The 27,268-nt window shown below is 41.4% G+C and overlaps 1 protein-coding gene across 1 annotated transcript; it reads left to right on the top strand.

The window, feature by feature from the left end:
- Positions 1-4,914: 4,914 nt before the first annotated feature.
- On the top strand, positions 4,915-26,475 carry LOC148039183 (uncharacterized). The gene is made up of 2 exons (XM_087675321.1): positions 4,915-6,200; positions 26,406-26,475. Exons 1-2 carry the CDS (start codon positions 4,930-4,932, stop codon positions 26,473-26,475), a joined length of 1,341 nt encoding a protein of 446 aa, XP_087531447.1. The 5' UTR covers positions 4,915-4,929.
- The last annotated feature ends 793 nt before the right edge of the window (positions 26,476-27,268 follow it).

Below are 27,268 nucleotides of genomic sequence, written 5' to 3' on the forward strand. Positions count from 1 at the left end.
GAAGCACTCAAGCACTTTATGGGTATACTCCTTCTGTGATAGCTAGATTAGTCCCTGAGACATGTCACGTGTAATGTGCATACCAAGTATATGAGAGGCATGTCCTAGATCTTTCATCTCAAAGCTCTTCTTGAGCTGAGCCTTAAGAGCATCTAGATCATCATGAGCTTTCCCTACTAAAAGCAGGTCATCCACATAGAGTACCAAAATCTGTAATGAACTATCATGGGCTTGCTTCGTGTATAAGCACGAATACATAGCACTATGATTGTAGCCCTATGACTGCATAAATGCATCAAATTTGTGGCACCATTCCTTAGGTGCTTGCTTCAAGCCATAAAGACTCTTCCTCAATCTACACACTAGGTGTTCCTCCCTGTAAGGCTTTGCAAACCCCTTAGGTTGTTCCATGTACATCTCAGCATGCAAGTCCCCATGTAAGAAAGCCATCTTGACATCCAACTGATACAAGTCCAAGTCAAGCTGTGCAACCAAAGCCAAGACTAAGCATAGGGTGGTCATCTTAACCACAGGAGAGAAGACCTCATCAAAGTCAACACCATGCTCTTGCTTAAAATCCTTTGCTACCAATCTCGCCTTGTATGTCAACCTAGGGTGTCCAGGGGTACTTTTCAACTTGTACATCCACTTGCAAGGCAAAGCTCTCTTGCCACTAGGCAAGGAAACCAAATCCCACGTATGATTCTTATGCAACGAGTCAATCTCTGACTGCATAGCCCTCTCCCAAGAGGAGTGACTATCACCCCTACGCATAGCATCATAGGTGAGATGCTCTCTTGCATCCATCTGTAACCAAGGAATTATTTATGGAGGGCTCATAACGGTTAGGAGGTCATCTACCTCTAGTAGAACGCCTCAATGTAGGATGTGCTACCTCTCCAATATCATGTCTAACATCCTAGCCATGAGCATCGGCCTACTGGTGCAAGATGTCTAGCTGGTTGTGCAAGAGAAGGGGGCCCTCTTGAAAGATAACCATGCATATCTCAACAACTTTCTCAGGATGCATATGCATTTTGTCCTCATGGAACACAACATCATGGCTATGGATCACTTTCCGTGTACTACGGATCCCAAAGATGATATCCCATCTCACTTGCATCTCCATAGCCAAGGAAAATGCATTTCACACTTTTAGGATCCAACTTATTACATATTTCCTTGGGCACATGGCAAAAGGCCTCACATCCAAAGACACGTAAATGAGCATAAGAGGGAGGCTTTTCTATCCATACCTCCTCTGCAACCTGAAAGTCAATGCCACTGCAAGGTGACCTATTAATGATATGTAATGCAGTAGTAACTGCCTCATCTCAAAAATGTTGTAGTAAGCTATCCTATTAAGCATGCTATGGAGCCTCTTCTGGATAGTCCTATTCATGCACGTAGCCATACCATTCTAGGGAGGGGTGTAGGGGGCGGTCAACTGATGCTTAATACCCCTCTCATCATAAAACTACTCAAAGGCACATGAGACGTGCTCACCCCCTATTATCAGTCCTTAGGCATTTTAGCCTATGCCTAGACTGATTCTCTACAAGAGCAAGCCAATACTAAATATTGCTAGGACATCAGATTTCTACTTTATGGGATAAGCCCAAACCTTACGTGCATAATTGTCAATAAATCTAACAAAGTACTTCGCACCCCCTAAGGCTGACAGGGCATGGATCCACATATATCTAAATGCACAATAGCCAAAGGCTCATCCATTGCGTGGAATACCAGACTTTTCATGTAGATTCCTAATCTGCCTACCATATAAATAGTAATCACATGACTCAAAATGCGAGTAGTCAAAAGGCAGAAGATACTGCAAAGCACTAAGCATTTTCATTGCTTTGAGAGACATATGCCCTAAACGAGCATGCCAAAGAGATACATGTGGGATAGAACCCACTGACAAAACATGGTCAATAGTACCAGATACAACTAAGGGGTAGAAGCTGCCAAACTTGGCACCTCTTGCAAGAACAAGGTTGTCGCCACCACCGCGAGTTATCTTCCATGTAGAATCACCAAAGCATACATGATAACCTACATCATCAAGCTGCCTAGCAACAAACATAAGGCTTTTAGTCAATGCAAGTACATGACACATATTATGAGAAATAAAAGTGCTATCAGAGGGAAACTATAGAGTGATAACACTAATGCCAACAATAGCAAGAGACCGATCATTACCTAAGAGCATAGAACTAGATACACTGCGATAGGTATGAAACCACTCACGGTAGGGGGTCACATGAAAAGATGCACCCGAATCCAAGAGCCAACACTGTGCATGCATAGGTTGATCCTAGGTCAGCTGAGAGACATCACATGAAGAGGTTGCTAAGATGTAGTCACCATCAAACTCCTCCTCAAGCTGCATGGCATTTATCTCCTCAATCTTTACGCTGAACTTTGCATGTATAATACTACCATCATTGGATTTCTCCTGTACTTTCTCTTTTCCCTTTTCTTTGCACTTGTTATCGTGCATCTTATGGCAATATAGTCGTATATGTCCTACTTTCCCACAATAATGGCATGTAAGATCAGACTTACGTCCATGGTTCTTGATGCATCCGCATAACTTAGATTGGGACTTCTAAGAGTCATTCCTCCCAGGATGATCATTATCTTTCTTGCCACTTAAGCATAATTATTTTTCGTATTAATTTTCTCTATCAAAAGAGCACTCTCTATCTCTTTCAATTTCATTCCATCAAGTTTGTTGGTATAGATCACAGTGCAAAATACAACCCAAGACTTAGATAAAGTGCCAAGAAAATGAAACTCAATACCTTGTTAAAGCAGATTCTTCATGATAGAATGAAACTAGCTAAAGTGAGTAGACAATGGGATCCCCTCCTTCATGCAAAGATCCATCAACTATTCAAGCCAATACATCTGCAAAGTAGGGCTCTACTTTGCATAAAGTTCATGAATCTTTTTGTAACGTGCCCGCCTATCGGCTGTCCAAGCACGTTTTAGCGGTCTATCGAGAAATGAATCTAAGCATCGCCGCCTAGCACTCCCTTCCATGGAATGTTTTGGGGTTTGTCGCCTAGGGTTTCCTGAGTCTGCCTCGCAACGAAACGTTCCCGACTAAACCCACTAGGATTGACTTGAAATATGGGTTCCTAGAGACCAAGGTCTCCTGATAGCATTCTAGCATTGGGTTTTGGACATCCTACTTTACACAGAGATACCCAATCTGAAGCAGATCCATACCACACTTGGTTCAAAGAGAATGGGAAATGAGAGGGATGCACCGCTCAACCTCTCTACCCGTAGGGCTTAGTCCCATTCCAATCCCCTAAAACAGCATGAATCGGGTTCTAACCTAACAACACCTAAAGGTCGAACACTAGTAAAACCTTGTTATAAGCCTCCTAGTTCTCTGGGACCACCCTGCCATAAGACAGACCCATCGGGGGTTCAGTCCACCCGTTTCCCTCAATAGGCATTCTTTAGTTATCTAATTAGGTCCTACGACATATATGTGTGACATTTAAAATCAACTTCCTTAATTAAGCCTTTAGGAAATTGGGTTTGTTCGCATAAATTTATCGCACAAACATGAAAACAGAGCAAGTTGTCCTTTTGATAAACAAGTTCCTTAACTTATCTTCAAGTTAATCTTTGTCTCCTTCCCATATGGGAGAAATTATGTATCCCTTCTATCCAACAGAAGTACCCGATCCAAATCACATGGCACCGTAATTTCCATCTAGTATCTAGAATAGGATCTTCCAACTCCCTAGACATTGGGCTCACGACAGTCTACAACTCTGTTCCGATCCAGGCAAGGGGTTTCCAGAGCTTCACTAACCCCAAGTGACCTAGGAGTGATGACACAATTTCCATGGTTGGCCTTTTTACCACTCGACCTTCAGCCCATGAATCGAGCAATACCCTCTCGGGGTAATCCGCAATGCAACCCTAATATCATCTTCCAAGAGAACATTCCCTTATTCCCATAGCAACTTGTCATTACAGACCCCTACCATGCATTTACTATCAAACACAAGCACTTGAAATAATCATCCAAACCACAATCCAACAATCAATTGATTTTAAAAGCATTTAACGTGTTGTTTGATTATCCAACAAAATAATGATATTATTTTCCAAGCATTGTAAGAATAAATGTGATCACATTTCCATTGCACATTTGCTCTCCCCCTTGGCACCAAAGAGTGATTCTGTGCAAAATTTACTTAACACTTGTATGTACTTTTTTTTAATATTATTTTTACTATTATGCCATTCATAACCCCTAACCAATTCTTCCTTGTAATTTCTCTATCAATGAATAAGTCATATGCAACTAGATACAATTAACTTCCCTTGATACATGCACTTTTTGCAAGCTCCAACTTTTGAATATGCGAGATGAAATTTATCATTTTTGATGACCTATAGTCGTGCATCATAGTATGGGGCCTAACGTATCTCATACGAGAATCAAAGCAAGCATCTATCAACAATACATTACTTACGACCAGTATCACAGTTGGATTGACAGTGATACATTTGCCCGAAGCTTCGTTGCTAGTTGTAGGATTGTCCTCCGCATGCGACATTCTTCGCTTGGGGGACCATCGTCCGCAAGTAGATTCGAGAGATAAGGAATGAATGGATTTTGAGATGGAAGAGCGTAAGAGAAGATGGCTTTGTTGAAGACCGGGATAGGGGGAATTGAGCTAACTCTCTCCCTTGCAGCCTCTCTCTCTCTCTCTCTCTCTCTCTCTCTCTCTCTCTCTCTCTCTCTCTCTCTCTCTCTCTCTCTCTCTCTCTCTCTCTCTCTCTCGCTCTCGCTCTCTGAGTATTTTCATGGCAGCAGGAGGGAGTATTGAGGTCACTGGATCATATGTATATTTGGGAGTCACCTTTACAGCAGCTTCAGGGATTTTCTCGATGACACAGGCAGCTCGTGACCGCCTCACTAGAGGATACTCAGCATTGGCTCTTATGGAGCGACAGTGTCATCAGGCACATTTCCAGGAGCCCCGCACCAAGGAGTGGCTCTTTGATACTCTAGTCACTCCAGCACTGATGTATGGAGTAGCTATATGGGGGCCAGGCCTTGCCGATTATGTATGGACATTGATGGAGAGACCTCAGGTGATCATGATATCTAAATTGATTCGCAACAAGGCCTCAGTCCCACATGACATTGTGCGAGCAGAGCTTGCCACACTGCCCATGCTAGTAGAGGCACTATTTCAGACAGTCTGCTTTCTACACAGATTTCAAGATATGGACAAAGATCGCATTGCATACAGAGCATATATGGCATCTCAGGAGATGGCTCGAGCGGGGGATACCACATCATGCTATGCACAGACTAGAGCTTGGTTTGACAGACATGGGCTGGACATTGATAGACTCCCACCTCTTCTATATCATACTCAGGCTCCCACTTACACCCTCTCTCTCTCTGAGAGGAACAGAGTCATCAGACAGGAGATATGGCATATTTATATACAAAGGACATGGGTCAGCCCTGCACAACCACTGCCATCGAAGATGGCACATTATTATACACAGTTCTTGAGCATATCAGAGCAAGGATTCATAGAGATTCCGAAATATATGCAGATCTATATGCCACATCGATTGAGAGTTCTTATTGGACAGCTCAGGGTATCATCACATCAGCTTATGATTGAGAGTGGCAGAGCCAATGGCATCCCACGGGAGGAGAGGATATGCCCCCTTTGCAGATTAGAGGTGGAGAGTGAGGAGCATTTTGTTCTCAGATGCCCGGCATACTCAGAGTTGAGATCTAGATACACATTGAGCAGCTCACTTCAGGGATGTATGACTGATATGGATCAGAGATCATTTGGCCGTTTTCTGGGAGAGGCATGGCACATCAGAGAGCAGAGCACACAACGGGTCCCAGTCAGAGAAGGGCCCACCCAGACGACTATTACAAAGTTCTTTCAGACAGACAGAGTGAGAGCTACTGTACCAGCCTCCAGCCAGACCTCCGGGCTCACACTACAGCAGGCTGAGGACCAGCGTACCCGACGCCGCACGAGGATCCCTGGGTTTCGGACCCTACAGCCATACCGACAAGAGATCCGGAGGATTCTTGATCTACATCGACAGCAGACTGAGATCCGACGACACTCGACACACTGGATCTCAGACCTCCAGTTTGCTCTTTCTCCACCGCCGATGTACCCCATCCTGCATCCAGGAGGGATCACCTGCTATTAGCGACTTCGACGACTGCTACTACATCCCAGGATAGTATATCTCTCTGCATCTGTTACATATACACATCGCACCACTTTATCACAGCCGACAGTTGTTCCCCTATCACAGCCGACATTTGTTCCCCTTTTGTAGCCATTATCTGGAGTACCAGAGCTACATACGCACATACACATACACGACACTTATCACACTCACAGCACCGTATTTTCAATTTCCAGTTTTTAGCTTTTCATTCAGCACTTTTATTTTGGATAGCTGGACCTCATCAATTATATCACAGTTTGTCTCATAGGCCAGTTTTGGTCTTTAGAAGATGTTAATATAACTCTCTCTCTCTCTCTCTCTCTCTCTCTCTCTCTCTCTCTCTCTCTCTCTCTCTCTCTCTCTCTCTCTCTCTGTGGGTCTCCTTGTGCTCTCTTGTGCCTCCCCGTGCCTCATATTTATAGTGAATTAGAGAAGAGGGGTTGTGGCTGAGAAAAAGAGCTCTTAGTGGAGGAAATCTTGGAAAAATCAGTGATCTGATTCTCAAATCATAAATTTGATGGTTCCATTGGCTCCAAAAGGGGGTAAAAACCCAAGATGCTTGTTTAGAAATCTTTTAGATCACTCCTTCTTTCTCTCCATGTTTGAAATGCTATTTACTGCCTGTAAACTGTGACCGCAATGCATGCGATTTCGCAAATCCCTCTTTTTTGTGTATTAAATCTCCAACACTAGCTAAAAAATCACTTGCTTTTTTTCATGACATCCTATTCTAGAAATTTACATATCTTTTTTGGATATTTACAATAAGTAATATCTAAAATATGCTAGTTTTGCCCAAAAATCTAATATCTTTGAACCATCCATACTATACACATTAACACTAGTGATTAATATGGCTCATAACTCTCGTTCACATTGTAACTTCTGTGAAGGGTGGCTACGGTCCTTGTCAATCCGAGAGAAGTATTTGATTACAACTCTTGATTTTTTAAACATATATATTTTTTATTAAATAAAAATAATTAATTATTAACATTAGTTAGTTTTTACTTTAGTTGTAATAATCCTTCTAGCTTATTAATTGGCTAACTAACTTTCGAACTAGCCAACTAATTTTAATTGTGTGGAAATATTACATCCTCCTCCACTTAGAGAAATTGAAATGTCCTCATCTCGAGAGAAACCGGGGGTATCATTCGAGAACCTGTGGGTTATGGGTCACGCTTTCACTGCGCTACTCTAGTCACACAAGTACTTGGCTTCAAAACCAGTGCAACTCATATTATACAAATTAACTGTAGTTACAAGAGCAAGGTTTATTCCCAATATAATTCGTATTACATGTTGATAAAATTTCTAGGAATCTAATCATCCTGATAAGGTATAGTAGGCTCTAGGTCTTCGTCTTCATGTGACTCCTCTATATATCCATAGACGGTACTTGTGTAGCTTCGTTTCCTTGGAGACTCAATGTCTTCCAAACTTAACTCAAGGTAGTCTGCTTGGATGTGCCCTAGCTCATTGCAATGGAAGCATTGACGGTAGGGACATCTCCTACGGATGTGCCATATCTCATCGCATGTGTGGCATCTCTTGTCCTGATCTTGGGAATCATCTTTGTCACAATTTTTTGAATTAAGTTCTTGGACGATTTGCTTTGCTCAAAGTAACGCATCTTGCAAGTCTGTTGGACGTATTGCTTCCAGACGGTGGTTCAAAGGAGTGTTTAGGCCATGGAAAAACTTAGATACTTGCTGTGCAATATCCATAGGTGGCACGTATTTTAGTAGGGTTACAAAATTTGAGTAGTAGGCTTCCAAGGTTAATTCTAGCTGCTTGAGCTTGAAGAATTCATTCATCCTCAAAGTTTGGTAGGTTGGCGGAAGGTATCATCCGCGTACAACATCTTTTAGCTGAGCCCAAGTGATAGTGACTTCAGAAATACCTTGATCTTTGCACCATTACTTCCACCATATCCGAGCTTGGCCAACTAACTTAAGTTTAGCTATCATTGCTTGATTGATAGAGGTAATTTCCGAAGCAAAGAAATAATCATCCATCGACTCAATCCATATCTCCTCATGTGCTTTACGACATCTATCCCTTCTCCACCAAACTCGGGTGCCTTAATTTGCTTGAGAATGAATTTTTTCTCTTGCATATTAGCATTCATGGATGCAGAAGGTGACCAACAATCAAGCCATACCATTTAGGTTATTCTATTTAGGATATGCCTATGAACCATACATAAATCTATCACATATCATTACGAAGTTTCGCTCTAATACCAATTGTAACGTGGTCCAAGCATATTTTAGCAGTCCATCGAAAAACGAATCTAACCGTCGCCACCTAGCACTCCCATGGAATGTTTTGGGGAAACCCTAGGCGACAAACATCGGAGCATTCCATGGGAGTGCTGAGCAGCAATGCTTAGATTTGTTTCTCTATAGACCGCTAAAACGTACTTGGACAGCCAATAGGCGGGCACGTTACACTTTTCCCATAGATTCCATGCACTTTGATCTTCATCTTCAACAACATTATTGTGGACCTCTTCAAAGAGTGATAAAATGATAGTGGACTTGCATAGTGCATCTAAATCAGTCTAGTCATCATCATCCATGTTCTCAGGTTTAATACTCTTGTTTCGTAGTGGCTTAATCTGCAATTTCTACACCAAAACCTGCCATATTTGAGACTTCCAGTAGCCATAGTTGGTGCCATCTAACTTAGGAATATTAAAAAAAGCCATATCTTTGACATGACCAGCTGTTGGGGGCAAAGGCGCCTCCATCTAGCCGCACGTGTATTACTACACTGATAGTGCAGGTAGTGGGCACCCGTCACCGTCACTTTATTCTTTATTCTTTTAGTGACAGTTTGAATAAAGGAAGGCCCGATCACACATTGTGACTGTTGGAGTTTCCATTTCTTGTCTCTCTCTTTCTTGCTCTTGCTCTCCTGCCATAGCTCTCGAGTGCAAGCTTCAATCCTTTTCACCTTTCAACTGGTATCAAAGCACGGCTTCCCGACTCTTGAGCTTGGCTCATGGCATTCTCAGCTTCCCATTGACTCCCCACTCGCATTGGGTCTCCTTCCCGGCAACCATAGCTCATTCTCTTGAGCTCACGTCACTCCCCGGCTTCATGAGCTTCTTCTCGGCCTATTGAGGCACCATCAGGGCATTGGCATTGAGGTATTGCTTCATTATTTCAGAGTTTTACTTCAGTCCACAGGTCTAGGTAAACAAGGTTTTCACAGGTTGTGGGCAACCATAGCTCACACCTCTTGGAGCTTCCTTCACCTGGATCTTGCTTCCAGCCTATCAAGGCTTGCTGAGGCTTGGTGTAGGCCTTCTTTGGTCCCCATTTGTGCCCCCTTTGGGCCCCATTGTTGACACGTGGGACAATAGACCCCCCCAGCCAACTCACGTTTTTTTTACGCTTGTTTCAAAATCTGACCCAAAAATCACTCTTTTTTGTCATATCTCAGGCATTCGGAACCCGATTCAAGCAAGGTAAGAGTCTAAGTTGGGGTTTTGGCATGCTCCAAATGCGATGGTGATGTCGGATTTGCCAAATTCTGATGACAGAATATTTTGCAATAGATTTTAGGTTTGAGACAGCATGTATTTGTATGCCTATGGCTTATGTGATGCTTCTACTGATATCTATTGATACCAGATCACTTGTGAACATTATGCCTCTTATGTGAGACCCATTTGGAGCTGATTTAGCTCAGCCATTGACTATTTTGAACAATCCCAAATCTGTCGAAAACAGGGCAGTCACTTGTTACTTCAATTTTATGCTTACAGGTCTTGGCATTTGATGCCCGATTATGCCCAATTGGTACCTATACATACGAGAATGTATGCCTATGGTTTGCCTATGGATTTGACTTGGATTGAGCACTGATATGCTCAATTTATAGAGGTTATATGCTGCTGAAAACTTCAGGCTGAAGCTATTTATGCTACAGTTGGATTATGCCTATTGGTCACGGAGTGCTCTCGGCTACTCGGTATGATGTCATGATGTATTTGGACTATGCCACATGTCTTGTTTATGCTCCAGAATGCTTGAGCTGAGATTAGAGCTCGATTTGGGTTTTGACTGTCACTTCTTTGCAGCTGGCATTTCATCTATGACATGGTTTATACCTAGGCTACCCAGTACATGTTATGATGTCTTGGTGAATGCTTTATGCTTTGGCTGTGGATGGCAGTTGTTTGAGCTCGTCTCGACATTCATTTGAGTATTCTCTTGAGCAGTTGGACACTGACTTGGATTTTTCCATTACGACTTGGCTTTTTCCATTACGACCTTGGATGATATCAAGGCATTGTCTTGGTTACCTGTCTTTGGTACTCTGACTTGGTTTGATTGAGTTGTTGAGCTCGTTTATCCGCCTTTTGTGCCACTGGGAGCATCTTGTATGCTTTGACCGACATTGAGCAGGAGGTTTATGCTATTTTGAGCATTTTGTAGATACTTGAGACTTTGGGATCTCTTACACTAAAATGTTGCATGGTTCATGCACTGATATCTTGGAATTGCTTTTGACCTGAGCTTGGGCTTTGCACTCTAGTGAGCATACACCTACTGGTGTCAGGTCTTGTCAGTGTTATGTATACTTTGCCCTATTATCTAGGGGATATGTCTACTCACTGATGGATGCTTTGGTGACATGTTTGGGTGTTTGCTCAGGGTCTTGATTTGGGCTTTGCACTCTAGTGAGCATACACCTACTAGTGTCAGGTCTTGTCAGTGTTATGTATACTTTGCCCTATTGTCCAGGGGATATGCCTACTCACTGACGGATGCTTTGGTGACCTGTTTGGATGTTTGCTCAGGGTCTTGATGATTGTTTGGTGCTGATTTATGCCCGTTTATGGCTAGTCATGTCTTGGTTGTCATTTATTGACTTAGTGCAGTGATTTGGCCAGAAATTGACTCTCATAGTATCCTGTTGTCATTTATTACATCAAGCATATAACTCTGAACTGACATGGATTTTTCATGCTGAAATATTCTGAAATGCTGTACTTTCACTAGTACTTGGTGAGCATTAGCTTTGGTTACACTTTTCTCACCGTTTTCTCTCGATTTTGGTGATTTTTTGGTCATTTTCTGCAGTAAACAGCAAGTAGTTTTGAACTGTTTACAGTCTTCCAGCCTACATTATGGCGAGTTCATCCATTGATCATGCTATTTTCAACATCATTAAGCTTGATGGTACGAATTACTCTTATTGGAAGAGCCAGATTTTGCAGGTGTTAGTGCAAAAATCGCAGATCAAACCATTGAGGTTGAGCGGACATCTGGCTGCAACTATGCCAGATGAGGAATGGCTTGATCTTGATGAGTTATGCAAGTCCACTATTGTATTATCTCTCACAGAACAGGTTCATTACAATGTATTTGAGGAAGAACAGAGTGCATTGCAATTGTGGGATAAAATCAAGAGTCTCTATGACAAGAAAAGTCTAATGAGTCAGATGTATTGTGGCTGAAGCAGCTTATGGATCTGCGTATGAAGGAGAATGTGACTATGTCTGCTCACTTGAGCTAGTTCCATGCTATACTCAAGAACTTGACTTCGCAGGATGTGGGAGCGTTCGCTCAACCGCCAAGACCCACGGACTACTTATTGCTTCAAGCGTTCCAAGCCGAGCACTAATGGCTACCTCTCACATAGCCGACACGCCATCCATATCTACGGGTGTAGTGAGCTTACCTCCATGCCGATCAAGTTACCTCCTCTCCCGCGCACTCCGGTAGCTCCACGATCCAAGTGCAAGCTTCAAGCAAGCTCCATCCTCAAGCTCCATGCTCCAAGCTCCATAGCCGCGAGCAAGAGAAGAGAAGAGAAGAGAAGAGAAGAGAAGAAGAGAGGAGAAGATGGAGAGCTTCTCCACTCCACAGTCCCTCACCCTCACACACTCACTCCCTCACACCCTCACACTCCCTCTCTCAAGCACAAGCTCAAGCAAGCAAGAACAAGAAGAGGAAGAAGAAGAAGAGAGCCATTTTTTGCCACACACAAGAATGAGCTTCTCATTCACTTTTCAACTTTATATACACAACCCTAAATCCCTTTTGGGCGGTCATCCCCTTTTCCCTTTTTTACATGGCCGGCCGTAGCCTAAGCCCTTTTTCCCATTGTCCTTCTATCTTCCTAGCTTCCTTCGCCCCACCCTACTACTTTTACAAATTGCACGGGTGAGAGCCCGGCGCTCCTTGAATTAAACCATGATGCGCTTGCGCCCTTTTACGAAAGTTTTTACTTGCACTCTTCCTTATGCGCCTTTATCTTCCGTTTCTCTTTGCCTTGGCCTTTGTCTTTGTCTTCTGTTTTAGCTTTCCGGATTTTCCACTGCCTGGCACTCTTTTTCAAGATTTCAGGGTGCGCCTTTGTATTTTAAAACGCACCTTTCTCCTTTTGCATTTGCCTTGGACTTTTTAAGGTTGCCCCTGCACTTTTGGCTTTTTCTTTTCTTCTTCTTTTTGTCGGGCTACCTTTTTTCCACCTTTGCCTTGCGTCTTTTTTATTTCCTTTTGCGTTCTTCGTGTTGGGGTGTTAACACAGGACATCACTTTTGCAGAGGATGCCACTCCTCTTTTCTTGCTTGGTACTCTTAATGAGTCATGGGATGTATTCCGCACTGCATTATGTGCCTCTACTGCTACCTTGAAATTATCTGATGTTGAGAGTGCTCTTCTGCAGGAAGAGGTTAATCATAAGAATTTGGATGCCTCTCATGTGTCGCATGCTATAACAGTTAGAGGCAGGAATGATGGGTATGGAAAGCATGGCAGTGGGAGTGGCAGTTGCCGTGGATGGGATTCTCAGAAATCTCGATCCAAGCCTCGTGGGAAGTCACGTAGCAAATCCCGTGGCAGGAATGCAGATGTTACTTGTCACCATTGTGGGAAAAAGGGCCATATTCGGCCACAATGCCATGAACTGCGCAATGAAAGCCGCAAAGATAAGGGGAAAGACAAAGTGTAGGATAAGTCTTCTGATCGCAGCATAGTGCCTACAAAGTCTAGTGTTAAAATTGAAGAGATCAATGTTATGCAGCCTGAGGATGTTGATGATGATTATATCCTTGCAGCTTCTTCTAGTGCTTCGCAGATGACAGAGATACACTCTATGTATGCACAGTGTTGGCTCTTGGACTCAAGTGCGTCCTTTCATATAATACCTTGCCTAGAGTGGTTTCATTCATATCGTACTGTTTCGGGTTCTGTGCGCTTGGGTGATGATAGCTCTCTTGATATTGTGGGCATTGGTGATGTTAGGCTGCAGTTTCCTTCTGGCAGCAGTTTTGTTATGCAAGATATACGTCATGTACCTACTTTGACACACAGCCTTCTGTCAGCTACTGGACAGCTTGATGACGCAGGTTATCATGTATCTCTTGGAGACTCTGCGTGGAAGATCACTCATGGCAGACTTGTGATTGCGAGAGGTGCCAAGGCTGGTAGCCTCTATCCCTTGATTATATCCGCTTCTTCCCTTGATCATGTTTGTATGTGGGTTCTATCCCACATGTATCTCTTTGGCATGCCCGTTTGGGCCATATATCTTTGAAGGGAATGAAAATGTTTTCTAGTTTGCAGTACTTACCGCCCCTTAATTATGCATGTTTGGATTCATGTGAGCATTGTCTTTATGGCAGGCAGACTAGGTCTACGCATAAGAAGCCTGGTAGGCCACACATGAGTAAGCCCTTGGCATTGGTACATTCCGATGTCTGTGGGCCCATGCCTTGTCAGTCTATGGGTGGTGCAAAGTATTTTGTTACGTTTATAGATGATTTTTCACGAAAAGTTTGGGCTTATCCCATTAAGCTGAAATCCGATGTCTTGGCTATGTTTCCGAGATGGCTTGCATTGGTTGAGAACTAGTCTGGGTATAGGCTAAAATGCCTAAGAACAAATAAGGGGGTGAGTATGTCTCACGTGCTTTTGAGCAGTTATGTGATGAGAGGGGTATTAAGTGTCAGTTGACCGCCCCCTACACCCCCCCAAAATGGTTTGGCTGAGCAGATGAATCGAACTATCCAGGAGCATGTACGCAGTATGCTTAGCCATGTAGGCCTACCACAGAGCTTTTGGGCTAAGGCAGTTAGTACAGTTGTGCATGTCATAAACAGATCACCTTCTAGTGGTTTGGATTTCCAGGTTGCAGAGGAGGTATGGATTGGAAAACCTCCCTCTTATGCGCATCTCCGTGTCTTTGGATGTGAGGCATTTTGTCATGTGCCCAGGGACAAGAGAAGTAAGCTGGATCCTAAGAGTGTCAAATACATTTTCCTTGGTTATGGGGATGCAGGCGAGATGGGTTACTGTCTCTGGGATCCGCAGGCGCAGAAAGTCTTCCGCAATCATGATGTAGTCTTCCATGAAGACAAGATGCATCGGCAGCCTGAGAGAGTTGTTGAGATCCGCAAGGTCATATTTCAGGAGGAGCCGAGAGCTCCCGCACAGCCAGTTGGATAGCCTACAACTGCAGTAGATGCTCATGGTCAGGGTGTTGGACAGGCAGCTGGGCAGGCAGCAGAGCCTACCATGAGACAGTCTACTAGAGACAGACGTCCACCTGATAGATTTCAGCCCTCGATGCATTATGTCTTGGTTACAGATGCCGAAGAGCCTTTCACTTATGATGAGGCTATGCGCAGGGGTGACAGTCACTCCTGGGAGAGGGCTATGCAATCTGAGATAGACTCCTTGCATAAGAATGAGACTTGGGATTTGGTTTCCTTGCCTAAGGGCAAGAAAGCTTTGCCATGCAAGTGGGTGTACAAGCTGAACAGTACCCCTGGACACCCCAAGTTGGCATACAAGGCAAGATTGGTAGCAAAGGGTTTTAAGCATGAGCATGGTGTGGACTTTGATGAGGTCTTTTCTCCTGTGGTTAAGATGATTACCCTATGCTTAGTCTTGGCTTTGGTTGCTTAGCTTGACTTGGATTTATACCTGATGGATGTCAAGACAGCTTTCTTACATGGGGACTTGCATGATGAGATTTATATGGAGCAGTCTAAGGGCTTTGCAGAACCTGGCAAGGAGCACCTAGTGTGCAAATTAAAGAAAAGCCTTTATGGCTTGAAGCAGGCACCTAGGGAGTGGTATCATAAGTTTGATGCCTTTATGCAGTCACAGGGCTACAGCAGGAGTGCTATGGATCCGTGTCTTTACACAAAGAAAGCCCGTGATGGTTCTTTATTGATTTTGGTACTCTATGTGGATGATATATTGATAGCAGGGAAAGCTCATGATGAGCTAGATGTTCTTAAGGCTCAACTCAAGAAGAGCTTTGAGATGAAAGATCTGGGACAGGCCTCTCACATACTTGGTATGCGTATTAGATGCGACAGGCATCAAGGACTCCTCTAATTGTCACAAAAGGAGTACATTCATAAAGTCCTTGAGCGCTTCTGTATGCAGGACGTAAAGCCTATTGACTGTCCATTGCCTTCTTATGTGAAGGTATCATAGGCTGATTGTCCTTAGACAGATGAGTAGAGGGCCGAGATGACCAAGATTCCCTATGCATCCGCAGTGGGCAGTCTTATGTATGCCATGATCGCCACTCGTCCAGATATTGCCTTTGCAGTTGGTGTTGTGGCACGCTATATGGCTACACTTGGCAAGAAGCATTGGGATACCGTGAAGGGTATCATGAGGTATCTGAAGGCACTGCAAGTATGTGCATACGCTATGGCAGCCATGATATAGGAGTCATGAGGTACACTGACTCTGATTATGCACGACATGCAGATAGTAGGAAGTCCACTTCCGGCTATGTATTCACCTATGCTGGAGGTGCTGTTTCTTGGATGTCCAGGGTGTAGAAATGCACAGCCCTTTCTACTACAAAGGTCGAGTATGTTGCAGCCACTGAGGCTTGCAAGGAGGCCATTTGGTTGGGACATTTGGTTGCTGACCTTAGTATTGATGCTACCCCTACACTACATTCGGATTCTATGAGTGCTATTCAGTTAGCCAAGAATCTAGTCTTCCATGCAAAGACGAAACACATTGAGGTCAGGTATCACTTCATACATGGGGTCGTTGAAGACAAGTCTATTGATCTTGTCAAGATCTTGACTGACCAGAATCCTACAGATCTACTCGCAAAAAGCCTCTCTACAGAGCGCTTTGCCTTCCTCAGGAGGTTGATGGGCATGGGATGAGATGACGTCTTTCCTCATCCTATTGTACATGTGTACATATTGTACTATCTTTTTTTTCTTTTCCTTTTCACTCCTCAGTAGGGCAGATTCGCCTTTAAGTGGGAGGTTGTTGGGGGTAAAGGCGCCTCCGCCTAGCTGCCCATGTATTACTACACTGACAGTGCAAGTGGCGAGCGTTTGTCACCATCACTTTATTCTTTATTCTTTTAGTGACAATTTGAATAAAGGAAGACCCGGTCACACATTGTGACTGTTGGAGTTCCCATTTCTTGTCTCTCCCTTTCTTGCTCTTGCTCTCCTGCCATAGCTCTCGAGTGCAAGCTTCGATCCTTCTCACCTTTCACCAGCCATATAATGAGTCTAACAAAGGCAGAGTATGCAAAAAACATGATGTTGTAATTAGCAATAAGCAGACCAAAACCACTGCAAAAAACAAGCTAAAAATAAGAGAAACTACTAAAATGATCAGCTATCCACCAAATAGTACCAAAAGTACATCAAAATGACATGATTAAGCTCAGCAAATACATCACATTCCGCATAAAACAGCTTGTTGTTAATAAATCGCAGCAGTGAGAAAAGGAGAGCAAACAATGAGCTAACGGTGATCCAAAGTCAAGTATGACTCGAAGTCAGATCTTGCATCAAGCGAGCATGTAACAAACACTGTAGCAGCCAAGAAACATGAGCCAAACACCCAAATGTATCAAAGCAATTTATGTCAGTAGGAGGATACAACCCCTGGCATAAAGAACTCAGAATGTAAGCCAAGCTAGGTGTATGCCTAATTGACATGACGTGACAAAGGTCAGTGTATACTCAAAGAGAAGATGAATCAAATCAGCCCAAAAGCATCTAATGCAGACAAGTATCTATCAAGAGTATAGACATGTAAGAGATCCCAGTCTCATGTACTCAAGAAGCTCAACTGCATAACCCACAAGCTCTGCAATATCAAGAGATAGCATCAAGCTCCCCCATTGTGACAAAAAGAATGATGTCAATCAAGCAACCAAGCTCAAAGGTAGCATGTGAATACATAAGACATCATGTAGCCAAGACCATATATCAACAGAACATCTAGAGCAAGAGATCGATCAAGCATCATCTATAGTATCCAGCACATCATGTAACAAGACTGAATGTCAAATCTTTTACAACTCAAATAAGCATCCAAGAGCTCCAAAGTATGCAAATGAAAGCCCAACTGAAGCTCCAAGTGGCAATCAAACATATACAATGTAAGGAGCATGCATTTCTGACATTTGCTTCAAAGCATGTACCAAAGGGTCAAGCATAGACCATAGGTATAATGATTGTCACAAAGCATGCCATTGTAGACCAGTTTCAATCAAATATCAACCAAGACGGAGCTCGATCGAAGCTCAAAAGGCATTCCGGAGCAATACAAGACATGTGCCAACCTCCATATACATCCGTATAGTCATACGAATCACCCGGGAAGCACCCATGACCAATAGTAGGCAAAGCATAAAGTGAACAAATAAGCTTCAGCATTGGTGTATTACAGTAGTACAATCATTGCTAAATTGAGATAAAATAGGTCCAAAATTAACTCCAAATCATTTCCATAACATATGCACAGCATTCCTCCCTGACATTTGGGCATTAGTCAGGTACCAAATGGCATCAACAACTAGTGCCAACCAAGCATAAACATCAAATGCTAATGTAACACTACCTATGAACTACTTCTAGACTATTATAGCAGTCCTAGAACTAATGTATATCAATCCAAACCCAATGCCAATTATTAAAGCCTTCAATGCCAAGCTCTAGGCAGGTGTGTATTCATTAAAGGAAACTGTTTTAAGTGCCCAAGGCCTGGGAGAGTTGCTCTAGACAAGAGGGAAGCTGAAACGTGGCATGTGAGCAGCCACACTAATGGCGCCTTTAGTCCTGGAGGGACTAGGGAGCTGCAACAAGGCTTTTTCTAGGTATGGGGCATCCTCAAGGGCCTAGGGAAGCTCCCTCTTGAAGGGTAAATACAACGAGAAGGTGTATACTTCACAAGAAGCAAATAGTCATGGTTGCCTCTCCAATACCTTCAAATGAATGCCTTGAGGGTGCCTAAGAAGCCCCAATGTGAGCCCGAGAGAAGGATGAGATTGACCGGAACTCAGATGTGTGGCTATGGTTTCCAAGAGTGAAGACCAAGCTTCTGTAGGTATTTGAGTGAATGTTGAATGTATGCCGGTGGACCAAGCTTGAGAAGCTCGTGAAGAAGAAGGATTTGATACCAATTGAAGGTAGGTGAGCCCTAAAGTGAAAGCACAAGCGGGAGCAAGCGCTATGGTGGAAGGAACAAGAGTAAGAGAGAGAGACACACACACAATGTGGGAACTCCAACAGTCACAATGTGTGACCGGCCTTCCCTTTATTCAAATGTCACTGAAAGAATAAAGAATGAAGTGACAATGATAGGTGCTTGCCGGCTATAGTGTACAGGTGCAGGTACTGTCAATGTAGTAATACGCATGCAGCTAGGCAGAGGCACCTTTACCCCCAACAAGAACCCTAAACTACAATATCATACTCACATAACTATACTATAATCACCACACAAAGGTGTAGGAATACTCATATTTAAAGATGTTGAACTTCAAATTCAAATGACACTAAGGAACATCTAAAATGCTTATGTAAAAGAGAACAAACAATCAGGCACAAAGATTATCTTTTGGCATTGTGAAAGGGACTCAATGAAATTCAATTGACATCATCTAGCATATACATGATGTGTCACTTGACATAGTAGTATTGTAACCACAGCATTATATTGACATAATAGAATCTTAAATCACTACAACGAGGCATATAAACATAATCTAACACATACATAGCATACCACTTGATGTAATAGTACTATAACTACTACACATCATATTAGCATAATAGAGCCCTAAACTACTACATCAAATTGACATAATAATACTATAACCGCTACTTGCAAATGAATGTATGTTGGATAGAATACATGAAAATATGGTTGTAATACAATTGTCTTTTAGATTCAATGCAATTCAATTGACATAACATAGCACATACATAGTGTAGGAACATATTGTAGCACATGCATAATCTGCCACCTGTGCGGTAGTGTTTTAACGACTACAAAAACACTAAGCAGTGATGATATTTAATGACGTTCAGCTTTGACTTCAAATTAGAATACTCTCATTAGCATCACACAAATTAGAACACACACACACACACACACAAGATGGCAATTCAATTGACATAATCTAGCCCACATATAATGTACCACTTAACATATTAGTACTATAACAACAAGATTTTATTGACACAATGAAACCATAAACTGCTACTTAAAGGTGTAGCTACTCATATTGTATCGACATAATAGTACTATATCTACTACACGAAGGTGTAACAATGTTGATCTTTAACTATTTCTAACCAACCTCAAATTCAAATATATTTATTATTATTATAGAATGTAGCAAGAACATGATGGAGATGAATTAACATCACATAATACTTAAGTAAAAGATAACAAACAATTGGGCATTTAAATTGTGTCGGTACTACAAAACTATAACCATAATGCTTTTGATTTCCATGATGACATTATATATATATATATATGAAATAATATACTAAGGGTAAGAGGCCAAGATGACCTATGAAACCATGAGTAACAATCATCTATATGATAAAATAACTATATGAAAAGAATAGTAAATGTAAGTGTAAGTGAATAGTAGAAGAACACTAAAAGCTATAAGTAAAAAAGAGAATTCTAGTTGATAATAAAGAGAGCTCTATCTGACAATATAATCTCATGTGGGTGTACAAGGCCAGCAATCAATAATTTCATATACAAATGCATATGGGGGTACCATAGATGTTTATGTCAATGTTTAAGATGCTTGGATCAGCCAAGTTGGATGGCTATGGTGGTGTCAAAGTAATCCTCATGCATATGGACTAATATTGTAACTTGTGTATGTATAGACTATGGTGGTGTCGAAGTAATCCTCATGTGTATGGACTAATATTGTAACTGTGTTGAAGCCTCTTGAATCTCCCTCACAAAGAAATTTGTGGGCTACCTTTGGATAGGGCCTTGTTGTCCTAGAGTTGCTACACTCTTGAGAAGCATGCCACAAAGCTGTCATATCTCAAGGAGGAAGAGGCCAAGGCATCATTTGTTGGAGATCAATGCTCCACCCCTCATGTAACTATATAGGTAATTGTTGCTAACTCTATCATTGCGAGCGCCCCCCCCCAATGTGAGGAGAATGCATTATGAATACCACATTCACCTAGTAGATTTTCAACCTCAAAAGGTAGTCGAGTATGGCTAGACAGCTAGAGACAAACCATTGTTGAGGTTTGTACATTTCTAGCCTAGCTACATGTATGTGTAGAGTCATTACAACACACAAAGTCCTTATTTGGAGGCCTTGTTGCAACATCAAATTTTCCAACAGACTTCTTGGGGGAAAATGTAGAGGGGGATGGAGTTCCTCTCTACAAGGTCAGGGGGACTCATCTCGGTCAACCCAAAGAGTCATTATGCTAAATACCATGCATAATTTATGGGCCTACCCAGTATACATTTAGTGGTTAGTTTTGGATGCATGCTTGAAAAAGCATGCATGCAATGCTCTATTTAGTGTATCAGTGTGTGACTAATTGTGTCGCAATAGCCATACGTTTTTGTATAGATAGCCTTTGCTCTTATTTGTTTCATGAGATATCAAATATTCCTAATAGAAGCACACAATTGGGAAGCATTAGCTATCTTTTTGTACTCAACTATACTAATTAAATTTTTTGATTCTCCATATTCTCAATTTGTCACTTGCTTACAAATTTTTCATACTTCACAGTTCCATTTTCTTACATGGTATCAAAGCATAGGATTTGAGCAAGTGGACTTGAGGAGATTTGGAGAGATGGAACAACTTGCTATGAGCCTCTACCTTCTTGTATTTGACTTCTTACATGGGGGAGTGAAGGGAAGCTTGATGACATAAAGTACATGTTGTGGAGATTTAAGATGAACAATTTTTTGGTGCTCACAAGCTCTGGGATATTATAGAAGATGAGGATTTGAAGCCCATTCCACACCTAGATCACAATGATCCATAGGTGATAATCTAGGCCAACCCAAATGACGTGATGGCATGGAGTAGGAGGGATGTAGAAGCCTTGTATTAAATTGTGATCAATGTCAAAGACTCAATTTTGACATTATTACAACATGTTGATACTGCAATAGAAGCATGGGTAATTCTCAAAGCCCAGTGTGAATAACAAACAAGACAAGGAAGCAGAATCTTGAAAATTAGCTAGCTCTTGAGAAGATGTCTGAGATTGGATTCGTTGAAAAGTCCACTTGGGTCAAGGACTTGAGAGATCAAATGTTAGCTATTAGAATAGGTATTCCAAGGGAAGATCTTTTATGAAGATATTTTCATATGCTACCACCAAAATTTGATAGTGTGGTTGCTTCTCTCAATCTGTAGGTTAGAGTTCCTCCACTCAACTTTGAGGATTTTTGTTCAATCCTATAAGAGGAAGAACTATGACAAAGGTGAGGTAGAAATTGTAGGGAGAGCACATAGCTTTCTTTGCAAATATAAAGAAAGGCAAAGAAAATGTATTTGTTGACCCCTCTTCATCTTCTTTAAAAGAAAAGAAGAATAAAAAGATAATGTGCTTATACTGCAAGAAGATAGAATACATTTAGATTGAATGTAGAAAGAAAGTTGTAGATGAATAGAATGGCATGATCAAGGCCACTAGACAAAGACGAGAATGAGTCCAACAACAATGGTCAAGTGGAACTTGAATTGTGGGTTTCTATCAAAGAGATTGTACCCCATGCCACATTGGCCTTTACACCAATAGTTTCCCACTTAAAGGCCAATGTGCCTTTAAGGGAGACAAAAGAATGAGAGAATGTGTGAGGTATAATACATGTAAGTTACCTTGACCTAATGCCGAGTCAACTTGTTGCAATGTGTAAGCTTTTCAAAGGACAGGGTCTTGTGAGAAAGGATGTAGGGTTATCATTGCTATGAACTTTGATAAGTTCAACTCGCTTATCCTCAAGCACATGATGAAATAATACCTCATTGTACAACAATGATATATTTTCACTAAGACCCAAGTCTCCCACTAGATAAGTAATCTATATGGCTTCTTTGTATACCTCTTTGGTTGCAATACACTAAGCTTTAGTGGTAGACAATACGATGCATTTCTACAAGTGAGACATCCATGATATTGCACTGCCATACAAGGTAAAAATATATCTTATGGTTGATTTTTTATTATCAAAATTTTCTAAATAACAAACATCTATGTATCCAAATACACCATTACTAATTCTTCTAAAGCATATGGACATATCTCTAATACCACTCAAGTACCTCAAGATGCCTTTCACTGCATTCCAATACTTCTTGCCAAGATTGAACATGTGCCTTCTCACTACTCCCACCACAAGGGCAATGCCCAAGCAAGTGGCAACCATAGCATACATGAGATTGCCCACACATGATGAATATGGAACCTTGTCCATTTCAGCCCTCTCCTTATCATATTTGGGACAATCATCAACACTAAGTTTCACATTTATAGGTGATGGAGCACTAATTACCTAGTAGGTTTAAGAATAAAAGAGAACTACCAAATGCACAATCGACTGAGCAAGGGCAACGAAGCTCAATACATAGCCAAGTAGTGTATATATATCATTGACATCACATTGAGAGAGACAAGTGCCGGCATCCCAGACATGAATCAAATCAACCCACTGAAAGGTAACCGCATCCAATAAGTGTCAACAAAGCACATATATATGCCAATGAATCTCATTATCTCAATGGACTAAGCTCAACTGTATAAATCCAAAGCTTTGCTCAAAACCCAAATATTCAAGTAACTCAAGTGACTTCCATTGGAACAAAACAAAATGCCAAATGAGCAACACAAGCTCAAAACATCAATTACATGGCCATTTGAAATCCAAGATACATCAAGCGTACAGTCGAGAGCATAATATCTAAGTAAATCTTCAAGCCCATAATGTCAATGATGGAAGTAACTAAAGTAGAAAACCAAAGTGCCAAAGCATCCAATGTCGCTCAAAGCAGAGCCTCAAATGTCACATAGACATGTCCAATTAGTACCAAGCATTCACATGAGCATATGATACACCTAGGAAGCATTTAGGTCTTTGATACATAAGTCTTTCCTAGTTAAATGCTTCCTGTCTAAACAATGTAGAGCCAAATATTTCAATCAAATTGTAGCTTCCAATGCCTTATTCTCAGTGAGTTACCACTAACTCTACTAGGACATGGTAGGTCACATAAAAAAGGATCACACACATAGTTGCACACTAGGCATACCATAGTCTAGAATGGCACCATCAACTCTTGCAATCATGTAGGACAAGGGCACCTCGTATACATTAGGAGCCATGCAATGTTGGTTTGGTTGTTGAGTGATCATTGCCTTGTGAAATATCAAAAAGAAAATTAAAAGATCTCTTGAGTGCACTTAGACGTACTTGTACCAAGAAGCATTTGCACTCTAACCTAGAAGCACATGCACTCAAAACTTAGGTGCACTTGCACTTGAGCATATTCTCACTTAGGCACATTCTCTCTCACACGCACTTGTGCACACGAGTGTGCACTATCCCACTCCCATACACCAACTTACTTAACATTGAGTGCACTCATTATTAACTTGAATTCATTAAGCGCTCCAAGTGCACAAACAAGTGTATAACACCAAGCTACTCTACTTGCACAAGCAAGAGTTTGTTTTGTCTCAAAACCAACCCATGCCCACCCTATTCACAAGGGAGGTTTGAAGGGTGAGAGGGGGGAAGAAAGGTGACCTCTTGTAGTGCACTAGAGTGTGCTAGTGTACACCCATGAGCTTATGTGCAAACGTGTGCAAGATTAAAATACTAATATGAAAGTACTAAAACATATATACATGCATTCTATAAGTGTGGGCTTGCTAAGGAAGATAAGATGGTACAATGAATTTGCCATAACTAAGAGTGGACTATGTGGTTGTAGTCCACCCAACTATAGAATCACCGACATATCCTCCATGCCAGTCACCTAACACATTAGTGAGAGTAAAGTATTGCCACATCTCCAAGGCATATATTGGATGCCAACTCATGTGTAGCTAGACATTTCAACATGGGATGCTTTAGACTTCCAAAATGGATCTCTTAATTGGCAAGCAATTGGATCGTAAGGTGAATTTAAAAACCTATCAATGCTTTTACTTGGACCATTCATATTTTTGTGCATTTGAATCAAGTGACTCAGTCAATTAAGAAAATATAATTAACACAAGAACTTCACTAGTTTGGTTCAATCACATCATTTTTTCCTCTATTCTATGCTAATGGCAAATGTGGCTAGTATATAGGGTTCCACTTTACTAGAATATGGCCTTTCAAAAGTGAACATCACCAATATCAAATGAGCTTGGAAAATTATGGTTGTATTTCTTTATTTAATTCCACATGTTGCCACTTTGTGGCCAATTTTTAACATGAAAACGACATGCCTCTTCTCTAGTTCAGTGGTTCTTCCCACTCATTAATAACATCACTCTATAATGGTGGTGATTGAATCAATGCATGATGAGCTCTAGTTGCCTAAACATGTCAAAGTACATGATCCAAAGATGTACATATAAAGATAGAAATATAATTTGAAAATAATGGTAGTGATCAAATGAGACAATATTTTAACTCTCACAATGACTACTCCACACTTGAGATACTCTATTACCTAAGACAAAAAAGAAGTACTTCATTTGGCTAATTAAGTTAGAAGTAGTAAATAATGGTGTGCCTTATAAACAAAAGGAAGGGCTTCTAAAGGCCTTAGAAAAGCCATGGGAGTGCATTAGGAGGACATTTCAAATTATATTAAATGTTAGTAACATGATGTTATCAATTTAAGAGGAGGTTATTCTTAAGAGTGATGGCTTACCAACAAGCAAAGGTTGTTGTAGAGATGGAAATTTACTAAATGAGATTTGGGCAAAGAGAATCTTTCTCATAAACAACAGACTAGTAGTCCTTTGGTGGGAACTTCCCCTAGGGGTCCTTAAGTTGGTCAACATATGTTGAAAAGAAATCATTAGTCAAGCTATCCCAACCATGGCTTTTCCTCCATGGCAAATGGGACATCGCCTCCTCAACCTCTGCCTCAGTGATATCTGCCTCCATAAAATCCACCCATTTAGGCTTCACATTGTTACAAACCATGTCTATAATGACAAGGCAACATGAACTACACCAATGAGGATTTATTGTGGACTAAACAAAGATTCATAGTACTCTAGAATTATAGACTGAGGCTCGCTAACCATAGTGCCCTGTATATATATATATATATATATATATATCTCATGCATTTACACCACATACAAGAATTTAACAGGTGGAAAAATACATAAAGAAGTGATTTAACTTAGTTATCAAGGCCATTGGAATTCATGTATTCTCCATTAATCTATATCTCTTCTTGGTGTGAGGGTACACACACATAAACATGTGCATGCATGCGCGTGTGCGCACACACACATAGAATACTGTGAATTTTATAAAAATAAAAGTTTCTCCAACAAATACTTTTGTAAGGGCTTACAAGACTGAATGGGCAATAGAAGTTTAGATCTCCAACTTAGAGAGAGAGAGAGAGAGAGAGAGAGAGAGAGAGAGAGAGAGAGAGAGAGAGAGAGAGGTACTGGAGGTGGTCAATATGGTGGTGGTGGAGTAGGAAATCAAATGCATGTAGGAAGTACTATAGTTAAGTAGCAAGTGGAATGGGAATAGAGGCTTGCAATTTGTGGAACACCTCCTTCAATTTCTTGGCATAAGCTTGAGCATTATCATGAGGCTCTTGACATATTACAAATGTAGTTATGGTTCCAACTTTCGAGTTCCGACTTCTAGATCAAGTAGCTGCTTTGTAATACCAAACCTTTCATAGTTATGGTTTTGGCTTCTACAAATCTATCGTATTTATGGTTCTGTCTTCTCCAAGCCGAAAAGCGCGGGGGATTCACTAGTAGTAATAAGGAGACGTCACCTGCGTGTAAGAAATATATGAAAATACCCCTCTAAAGAATACACACCTACCTAGAGCTTGGCATTGAAGGCTTTAATCATTGGCATTGGGTTTGGATTGATATACATTAGTTCTAGGACTGCTATAATAGTCTAGAAGTAGTTCATAGGTAGTGTTACATTAGCATTTGATGTTTATGCTTGGTTGGCACTAGTTGTTGATGCCATTTGGTACCTGACTAATGCCCAAATGTCAGGGAGGAATGCTATGCATATGTTATGGAAATGATTTGGAGTTAATTTCAGACCTATGTTATCTCAGTTTAGCAATGATTTTACTACTGTAATACACCAATGCTGAAGCTTATTTGGTCACTTTACCCCCTATTTAAGGGACCTTACCTTATAAAATGTACCTTCCTTCCCTTAAATAACCCCCTCCCTTACACTCACGTGGTACCATACGGTATAATAAAGAGCTTGCCCACCATAAATTAGGGCATGGGCACATGTAAATGTATGATACGACCACTTCTAACACCCTTGGAGCACATATGAATAAGCAAAGAACAAGAACACCTAGGACACGTCATGGATACTTTAGAAGCATGCACTCAATAAATGCACCTTGATAGAAAAGTACCTTGAAGAAGTCCAAATGCCATGGTCCCTCTCTAAATTCAAAGTAGTCAAGTGAGCCACCCAACACCTCTTGT

The sequence above is a fragment of the Lygodium microphyllum genome, chromosome 3, assembly GCF_053477565.2.
Source record: "Lygodium microphyllum isolate KBCC chromosome 3, Lygodium_microphyllum_v1.1.10, whole genome shotgun sequence".
Lineage (NCBI taxonomy): Eukaryota > Viridiplantae > Streptophyta > Polypodiopsida > Schizaeales > Lygodiaceae > Lygodium > Lygodium microphyllum.